Source organism: Leptosomus discolor, chromosome 11 (genome assembly GCF_034619465.1).
Source record: "Leptosomus discolor isolate bLepDis1 chromosome 11, bLepDis1.hap2, whole genome shotgun sequence".
Classification (NCBI taxonomy): Eukaryota; Metazoa; Chordata; class Aves; order Leptosomiformes; family Leptosomidae; genus Leptosomus; species Leptosomus discolor.
Genome location: NC_141401.1, coordinates 1,061,382 through 1,071,061, shown reverse-complemented (window position 1 = coordinate 1,071,061; position 9,680 = coordinate 1,061,382). Strand labels below are relative to the sequence as shown.

At 57.3% G+C, this 9,680-nt stretch overlaps 1 protein-coding gene and 1 non-coding gene across 2 annotated transcripts in view; one reads left to right on the top strand and one right to left on the bottom strand.

The window, feature by feature from the left end:
• Positions 1–225: 225 nt before the first annotated feature.
• Positions 226–298, bottom strand: TRNAK-CUU (transfer RNA lysine (anticodon CUU)). Its single transcript has one exon. It is a non-coding gene; the product is annotated as a tRNA-Lys (tRNA).
• A 678-nt stretch (positions 299–976) lies between these two features.
• ADAMTS7 (ADAM metallopeptidase with thrombospondin type 1 motif 7) overlaps positions 977–9,680 on the top strand; it is a 47,763-nt gene continuing 39,059 nt past the window's right edge. The window contains exons 1-4 of the mRNA XM_086471587.1: positions 977–1,064; positions 1,863–2,215; positions 6,003–6,174; positions 8,514–8,710. Coding sequence (XP_086327713.1) covers positions 977–1,064; positions 1,863–2,215; positions 6,003–6,174; positions 8,514–8,710 — 810 coding nt within the window. The remainder of the gene's footprint in view (positions 1,065–1,862; positions 2,216–6,002; positions 6,175–8,513; positions 8,711–9,680) is intronic.

The window sequence follows — 9,680 nt, the reverse complement described above, 5'->3', positions numbered from 1 at the left end:
TCCGCGACGCTCAGGCGCGCTGCCTTCCTCCGCGCCTCCCGCGGCATGCTGGGACTTGTAGTCTGAGGAGGAGCACGCCGCACCCAGGACCCCTCCACTCCGGAGGGGGAAAGTACCTGTTTGGGTGTCCATTGTTGGCTGCAAGGAGCGTGAGTGGGGGAAAAAAAAAAAAACTGAAAAAAGAAGACAAAACGAAAAAAGGGGAGGAAGGGTTAAAAATGCTGCCGCCCAACGTGGGGCTCGAACCCACGACCCTGGGATTAAGAGTCCCATGCTCTACCGACTGAGCTAGCCGGGCACTGCAACGGGTAGTATCCCTCCGCCCTACTCGGCGATATCTCCCGCCCGCGCTTCGCGTGCTCCTCGGCGCGACTCTGGGGGTCGCTCGCGCGGGCAGGTACGCGCATATTCAACATTTCCACTTAAATTAAAAAAAAATATCCCCCCAGGCCGACAGCAGCCTTGACCGCCCGGGAAAGCGGTGGGGTTATCGGTGTGCTCCGGCCCAGCTCCCGGCCCGCCGCGCTGAGGTGAGAAAACCCGTAAATTTGGAAAATACTTTTTTTTTTTAATGCTTTTCTACATTTATTCTGCTCCCTCTGCCCAGGCGGGACACGAGGGCTCGGGGGGGCATCCGGAGGGGGTTCCTCAACCCCCACCCCCGCCTAGGAGCCCCCCTCGGTTGGTCGCGCTGCGCTTTCCTCCCTCAATAAACCGCTTTTCGCCGTTTCGAAATCCCGCGCAGCGAATTTTTCCGCGGAAATTCGCGAGGGCACCGGCGCAGCGGCACGACCGCGGCCGCCAGGGGGCGCGCTGGGGCCGCGCCGGTAGCAACGCGCGCTGCCTGCCCGGCCCGGCCCTGCCCGCACCCCCCTCCGCAGGCGCGGAGCCCCGCCCGCCGCGGCCGCCCCGCCGGCAATGCCCCGCCGCCGCCGGCCGCGCTGAGCCGCGCGCTGCCCGCACCCTGCCCGCACCCATGCCGGCCCCGGCCGCGCTCCTGCGCCTCGCCGCCGCGCTGGCGCTGGCCGCGGGCGCGCAGGCGGGCGGAGGGACGGCGCGGACAGGTCCGCGGAGTGGGGGGGGGGGGGGGGGTGTGGGGGGTGAGGTGGGGAGCGCGGAAGGGATTGAGGGAGGGGTGCTGCGGGAGGAGCGGGGGTGCCCGCGGGGTGCGGGGGTGTCGGCGGGGCGCTCCGCGGGAGCCGGGGCCGGGTAGCCCGGTGCCCCCCGCCGCAGCAGCCCCCGCGCTGGGCGAGCCCCGCGGCGCTGGAGGGCTGGACCCCCGGCTCCCCCCGGCTCCCCCCTGTTTCCCGCGGCTCCCCCCGGCCGCAGCGCTGGGGCAGCTCCGGGGCGCTCAGTGTCCGGGGGGTGCTTCGCCCCCAGAGACGGCTTCCAAGCGGCGTTTCAAAACGGGGATTTGGGTTTTTTTACAGGTTTTGGGTTGGGTTCTGGGTTTTTTTGTTGTTGGGGTTTTTTTCTTTTTTCTTTTTTTTTCCCCCTGGCAGCTGCAATTAATAACAGCAGGAACGTGTGTGTGGAAACTGGGACCGGAGTTGCCGGAGCTGCACGGTCCCCCCTTACCCACCTCCATCCCTCCCCACCCTACCCCCAACCCTGACCCACTCCCGGGGAACATCCCAGCCCTGACCCCCGCCCCAGGGCAGGAGGGGTAGAGCGGGCTCCCCTGCACCCCACGGCCGTGGGTTTCCTGCCCATCCCTGGCAGCGGGCACCAGTTACCAGATCCAACTGGTATTTGGGTTTCTGACCTCGCTGGGCTGCCTTGGGAGTTCAGCATCCAGCTGAAGGGGTAGGAGAGGCAAGGTGATGAACCCTAAACTAACCACTGAACCCCTTTCTTCCCAGAGCCTGCCCTGCCGTTCTCCAGCAGCGACATCGTTCATCCCATCAAGATTGACGAGAGCGGATCGTTCCTGTCCTACGATCTGTCCCACCGAGCGCTTCACCGAAGGTCTCCTTCCTCCAGGAGCAAGTTTCTCGCCTTCTATGAACTTCGTTACAAAGGACAACCCCTGAAATTCAACCTGAGCCTTAACAACCACCTCCTGGCGCCCGGGTTCGTCAGCGAGAGGCGATACGGGGGCATCGCTCACGCCAAGATCCAGTCTCACGCGTACAACTCCTGCCATATGATCGGGGAGGTTCGGAGCCGGGCGCTGACAGGAGGTCTGGCCGCGCTCAGCACGTGCGATGGCCTGGTGAGTACGGAGATCTTTAATCCCTAAGGAAATCGCAGAAGCTGTGGGAAATCCTTTCTTTTTTTCTGCCGAAAGCGATAGCAAAACTCCCCAGGCAGGACCTCGTCGCGGAGGTTTGGTGCGGCCGTGGATGAGCTGACTGTAAATTTCCCGTGGATTCCGGTGGTTTGGGAGGTCTCTGGGGCTGCGGTTACTTGTTTGGCTCCCACGATGCACAGCCCGCCCTGTTCCCGGGCAGGGGCTGCGGGATGACGGAGGTGCTGGGGTTCCCTGGTGGCGGTGGGTGTACTGGGGGGGTGTCTCCTTTTGGGGGGCAGAGGGAGGCTCGCGCCCGGCGTCTCGGGGTTCGGAGGGACGATAACTCCCTCGGCTCGTGGCTCTGCCGGCTGCCGCAGGTGGCTTCGTTCGGCCGGGGGCTGCGTTTGCATTTTAAGCTTCCCGTGCTGAAATAAAGGGCAGCGTGTGTCCGTGCGCTGAGTCAGCCCAGCGGAGCGGGGTGGCTTTTAAACGGGAGGTCTGCAGGGGCCACTGGAATCACCGCGCTTTGTCTGGAGGTGCGGGGCTGTGCCGCTGGATTTCGGGGAGCGCAGTGGTGGGGAGCATCGCTGCTGCCTCCCCGTCCCCTGGGGCTGCAAGAAGAGAGCTCAGAGCTTCCCCGCCCTGGCTGATGGCGGGGCAGGAGGTGGGCATGTCCTGGAAGGTGTTGGATGCTCTTTTCCTACCAAACTGAACGGCAGCTGAGGGTGTTCGGCACCCTGCGCTTCACGCAGCACCCCTGTCTCCAGCGGGATGAAGGCTGTGGAACACAGCCAGGCTCATCTTTTGGATGAAAAATAGACTGATGCACCTAGGAGGAACCTACAACCTCTTCTTTCTTTTTCTGTGAGTGTATGAGGGAAGCACCGGTGGCTGCAGCGTAGGCAGGAGTAGAAAGCGTCACGAACGCTCCCGTGAGCGTGTGTTTGCACGGGGACACCCCTGCTAACGTGTGGTGGTGCGGGGAATGTTTGCGTGGCCTCGTCCTGCCAGCGAGCTGAAATCTGCCATCGGACTTAGAAATCCAGCCTTGCAGCGTGGGTCAGGCAAAACTAAGCTGCCAGTAGTGCACGGGCTGAGGGATGTTCACCCAGGTCGTTTGAAATGTATTCTGGTTAAGAGGATTAAAGTTCTCTGTGTGAATTAACCACAGATGGGAGAGCAAAAAAAAAAAGAAGTTACTCGTTAAATAATTTGCCATCCACATAATGTGTCACCTGAAAAGAGCCATTTCATGGTGGTGTTCGGTGAACCCCATCACTGGGGGCTGTAAAGTGTGTTGAAAATGAACGGTACCGTGCAAATGCTACGGATTAGTATTATTTTTTAAGAAGCAGAAAGAATGGTTGGCTCACAGAAGGCATCAGCACAACGTTGCAAGAGGGTCTGCAGCCCATAAACTGCGAGTGGTGAGCAAACCTCAGCCTGAAGTCGCTTTAGACCTTCTCTACTCAGTCTTAAGATAGGCATGGCTTTTTGTCAGACGGGTACTAAACCACAGAAAATTGCACTTAGGAAGTTGCTGCCTGTCTCATAATTATTATGGGAAGTAAAGAGTGTTCTGAGATATTGCTTCGTTACGGGGGGTTACTCACATACCACGTGCATATGATATGGTGTTTTATATGTGTGTAGTGTATGATACTACAGGTGGTAAAACATGTTACTGGTGTGGGAAAGCGCAGAGCTAGAGGCTGGGGCAGGATATTACATTTAGACGTGCAATATAGTGGCGACCCCTCGGCTTTCAAGCCCAGCTTGAAAGCACTGTGACGTTCCCCGTTGGGAACAGATGGGCTGTCCCAAAATTCCTGCTTGGGGCAGCCTCCCGTGTTGAACCGAATGGCATTGGCGCCCAGAAGGGCCGAGTTCCCCGCCGTTGGCACAGCCCCGGCTCCAGCACTTGTTACTGGGGCAGCACACGGTGGTTGTGCCTTTTTGGACGCCCTTGGCCAGCCTCTGCGGTCCTGGTTCCCGCCACCAGGCTTCACCTTTCTTACAACGCCACTGTAAGGCTTCAAACTCCTCCTGTCAATGATTTTAAAATAAAATAGAGTCACAAGAGCTTTGCCAGTGCAATTTCGCCTTCTGCAAGGCGAGTTCTTACTCCTGTTACAGACCACGATGAGCGAGCGAAAGGCAGGCAGGGGTTAGGGATGCTGGCGCTGCTTACTGGGGTGGACTGGGACAGTGCAGGCAGGTTAACCAGGTGCGTTTTAAACAGAGAGAACCAGACCTTCTCGTGGGCAGCAAATGCCCCTCTGCTACTGCAGAACCCACCGGGGACGAAATGCGGCCCCTGCGCCAGGCAGATTTTGGCTGGGGCAGCAATCTGTGTTCCCTTCCTGGCTCAGGATCACCTGCATCAGGAAACAGAGAAGGAATCGTATCCGTGGCCTCCTTCCCTTCTTTCTTCCCCGTGGTGTTTCCTCCTCGTTATTTTACATTTACGAGGAGTTAATTAGGGAGGAAGCTGTTTTCTCTTCCTCAGCACCGCGTGAGCGGTGAGAAAGCATCACTAGTAGGCTCGGTCCTGTCGTACCTTGGAAACAGCTGTAGAGGCAAGTTTTGATCTTCTCTCTTTGTCCCTGCTCTTTCCTGGGGTGTGAAAGTAATAAACACGTCAGAGCAAAAGCGTGGTGAGCAAAGCTGAGCATGAACGGGCTCCCGAGTAAGCGTGGGACACCTCAGCCTGCTGCGGACACCCTAAGGCTGCTCTGAAGCAGCCAAGAGCACGTGGCGTTGCCTTATGGCACAAAATAAATTCAGAAAAAGTATTTGTGCTCCTCGTAGCAGCAGCCTGACCGGCCGAGTGACGCTGCGGGCTCCCGCCGGAGCTCCCGTTCCTCGGGATGAAGCTGCCCGTCCAAAGAGCGACCGAGGTGCTGCTGGAGGCTGGGGAGTCCTGGGCAAGTCCGTGAGGACGTGTTGCAGCTGGGCTGGGTCGGGGGGGTCGTAATTAACCACAGAAAGTTTTAGGGTGTCGTTTGTTGCTAAAGGAGAGATGCCAATAGCACGTTGGCATCCCGTTGTTGCGTGGAGGGGCCATGCTCCTTGTCCTGGGACTGGCTTCCCTTGATTGAAGTTCCTGCCGCGATCCAGTGCCGCTGCAGGATCCTCGTCGTCTTCGCTGGAGGTTTTCTGGTCTTTGACCACGGGAAGTCTGCGGCCCAATGGTTCACAGCGGCGGTGCTTGGGCAGTGCGAAGGGCCAGAAGCAGCTGGCTGTGTCTTTCGAGGATGTCATCAGGAAAACACCTCTGCGTGTGCAACACTGACTCGAAACACTGGTGCTGCGCTGTGGTCAGAGCTGGCCCTTGGGCTGTCTGCCTGGGCTCCCCAGGGCGTCTCCAGGAAGGTCAGAGAGGGGTGGCGTGAGCACAGAGGAGGGACCACGATCGGAGACCATGTGTGTGCCTGTTCCTGGTCTGCTCTGCTGCTCCAGAGAAGGCATTTCTCTGTCTCGGCATCCCCGCGGTCCCTGAGCTCCTCGCTATCAGCCACCCACTGGGTTCTCCACCCAGCGATGGGATCTCTTTAGCTTTTTGCTTTCTTAGTGATCACTCCATGCTGGCATGTTCTCTTTTGTCTGGCAGTTTAGAGCTCAAAATACCCGTAAAAACAGTTTCTTTAGAGAAGACCTCGTTCTTCCTGGAAAATTTTGCAACCCTTCTCCCCGTGCCAGGTTGTTCAGTGTGAGGCTGTGCTAGGTGCAGATGGCTTCACGTGACAGCTTTGTCTCTCCCTGCCAGAAAGGCGTGTTTCGGCTCCTGAACGAGGACTATTTCATCGAGCCGGTGTCCACCAGCTTTCGGGAGGATGGAGCAGCGCAGCCCCACAGGATATACAAACGCCAGGCACCCGACCACGGGGCAGAGCAAGGCAGGAGGCCACCAGCTCCACGGGAAACCTGTGGCGTGCAAGGTATGGTCCCCTTCCTCTTGCGTTTTTGCAGCGAGCTGGCAGCAGCTGGGTCCCGTGGTTCGTGTGAAGCACGTTGTAGAAAGGCAAAGGGGGCAAGTCCGAGCCTTAGCCCCCTGCGTTGCCTCCGCGGGCTCGGTAGTCTTAAACCTCGGCATTTGGCTCCTGTCTTAAGCCCCCAGCATCCCCCAGTGACTCCGATGGCTCTTAGTTTGAGTTTTGCAAGCTGGGCTGGAGGCCCAGCCGTGCCCACAAGCGTTTTTATGACGGGAAGACTCGTTCAAATTGCTAGTCGGGAGAGCGAGCTCGCTGAGCGCCGGGCTGTGGGTTTGTGGCTTGAATGGCTGGAGCCCCCAAGTCACGGGAATCACTGCAGAGCACAGGGTTGGGGCTTTTTTTTTTGCTCCTGCCTATTTTTCTGTATTTGCTTATGTTTCTCACATACACAACTCAATGCAGGCCGAACCTCAGGCCTCTCGCCCTCATCTTTTCCTTCTGGCCCTGCTGCAAGCGTCCCGTGATGTAGAGACTGAGTATTTGTTTTTGTTTCCTTGCAAACATCAGTTTCTGACCTGCTGGGGCATTGGACTTTCAGAGTGGAACCCGGTCACTGCCCTGGGAGTCTCTGCTGCTGGGTGGAGAGTGCGTGCCGGTTCCTTCCCCTCTGCCTCGAGCAGATGGGCTGGATAAACTTCCAAACCCAAGATTTCAAGTAATGAGGAATTCAGTGCATCCCCAGCAGCTCACGGGTGCTTTACTCCTCGTCTGCATGGGTGAAGCTGCATCTTTCCAGGCAGTGCATCTTGTTTTGCTGTTTCCTAGAGCTCTCTGCTTTCAGAAACTGTTTTTTTTTTCCTATAATCAGTTTATCTTCAGGCATTCTTCTGTTAATCTAAATTAATTATTTAATCTATGGTAATAGTCATAATGGCTCCTTCTAGGCTTTGAAGTCTGTTCATTGGAAATGAATTTCGCTGGGCGTAACGTGGCCCGCGTGCAATGCGTGCGGCTCTCTGCTGCGCTAACGAGGTGGATGTGAGGTGTGCGCCCTGGAAAGGAAGCCGACACTCTGTAGGGTTTTAGTTACTGCAAGCCTTTCGTGTTGCAGTGAAGTACGGCCGGTTTTCTTTGCAAAACACCGCGCAGGCAGACGGCGTTGGGCTGTTGGGTGTCTGTCGATCCACGGTGCAGCCTGTGTGTACAGCTGGGCGAGCGTTTAAGGGGGGTCTCAAGGGGAAGATGCCGTGCGAGCCTCCCTGGCTCCTGGGAGCCCTCCGCACCCAGCCTCTCTGCAGTGCCTTCGCAGCGAAGGGCACAATGGAAACAAGCTCCAAGGAAGCTGTTTCGATTAAACTGTCCCAGTGGCGTGAGCAATTCATCAAATTGCCCAGATACTTGGGATTTTTCAGGCTGGGGGATAAAACACTCTTTCACAGCTAACGTACAGTGTAGTCCGTAAAATGTGAAAGTCCAGTGTTAACAAAGTAAGGCTGAGCCCTTAGAAACTGGTCATAAAAGCAGTTCCCACTGTGTGGGATGTGGTTTGTAAAGCCTTTACCCAGCTTGGGGCTGACCCCGACCTTGATCTTGGAGCAGCGTCACAGGAAGAGTCTCCGCATGAGAATTCCCAGTCGCTGGTGTGCGTGAGGAGCAGCCGAGCTCTCCTTCGCCTCCTGTCTCTTTTCAGCCCGATGAATGTTCCCGTTGTTTCTCCCCGGGAAGGAGCAGAGTTCAGTCTCCATGTGGCCGAGGAAATCTCTCTGCGGTCCTGCAACGTCTCGGTCTTGCCCAGGACACTGGTGGTCTTCGGGATTTGGCTCAAGCCATCAGTCCAGCTTTGGAGTGTAGAGCTGATCATGTTGGAGAACTGTCTCTCCCTGCGAAACACAGATTCGTGGTGATCGTCAGGAATGTTGAGCCACCAGGGTTGTTTCTCAGTGGTACACGCTCGAGCATCTCTGCAGGGTTGCTCGTAAATTCATAGGCCAATACAGACCCTAAGCGCTCTGCTCTGGGAGGCTCCGTGCTCCTCCTGGAATATTGCAAACCCTGTTGCAGTCAAAGAAATTACTTCAAACGCTTTATTTATTGTTTTTCTATCGCACTGATGCTGCTCTGTAACAGACTGAGGTCAGTCTTCACCCCCCAGTGATTTTTTGGAACGTACAGCACAGCAAAATACATGTAGGTTGTGGGTCTAAGCGTGGAGCCTTCTTCTCAACACCAAAAGGTTATTCTTTGAATTAAAAAAAAAAGTCCTTGATGATATTTTACCGAAGTTGCAGACATTTTACAATAAAAAAAAAATAAAAAGTCTTTTTTTCCCCCCTTTCATCCCTCAGAATCTCAGGAAAGCCTGGAGAGGTCTGAGAAGCGGAGGGAAAGATGGGAACAGAAGCAGCACAGGAAGAGAAGAATAAAGCAGCGCTCCATCAGCAAGGAGAAGTGGGTGGAAACGCTGGTGGTGGCAGATACCAAGATGATAGAATACCACGGGAGCGAGAACATAGAGAAGTACGTGCTGACCGTGATGAACATGGTGAGTCCTGGTCCTCTCAACGGCAGAGCCGCCGGGTCCCTGGGGACCCAGCTATGAGCCATAAAGACCAGTGGCCTTGCCAGGACTCATCCCTGGTGGGACCTCGGCAAAACTCTCACCAGACAGGCTGTTCCCGCCCCCACGTTGGCTTTTCTGCCTCGCTCAGTGCTCCGTGCAGGCGTGAGCGGCTCAGCCTGCCGCGGTTTCGCCTTCCCCATGGGGCTCGAGGGCTGTTCCCTTCTCCTTCCCACCACGGGGATGGATAACATGGCCTCCCAGGGGCAGAGGTGCTCCGGGGAAGGGAGGTGGTGGGTGCTGCTGCCCACGGTGGTGCCACCGCGGCTCTCCCCAGGCAGAAGTGCAGGCAGCTTGGGCACGAGGATGCGGCTGAAGCTGAAACCACCCCGAAGCCTTCAGGAGGGCCACCCACCGCCCTCTGCGTGATAAGGAGACCTCCTCGCAGGAGGAGAGACCTGCAGGGACCTGGGAGCTTTGGCTCAGGGTCCCTCGAACTCGGGGCGGGCCGTGCCCGCAGAGGGAGCGCTCCAGGGCAGCTGCCGTCGGAGCCAACGCCGGCACTAGCCTGGTTAGCAGGAGAGACGTGAACGGCTTTCCTGGGAAGGTGCCACTGAGGACAGTTGAGGGAAGGAGCGTCAGGTTGTGGGGGTCTCCGCTGGGAATCCAGCGGGGGTTTGGCTGGTGCCATAAAACAAGCGAATAGGTCAGCGTGGGTTGGTTTAGTCTGTTCACTCTGCTGCTGCTGTGGTAGCGCCTGCTTGCGGTTCAGCAGAGAGCTTTGGTTGATGGCCAGAAAAGAGGGTGGGACTGGGCAGAGGACCTCACATCCCTGGGTTTCCAGGGGTTGGTGAAGGCACACAGAGAGCCCAGGCTTCCTTTGAGGTGTTAAACGCATCTGTTGGGAGTGAAAGCAGAGGTGTGCCCTTGGGCATTTCTGGTTGAGTTTCCATGT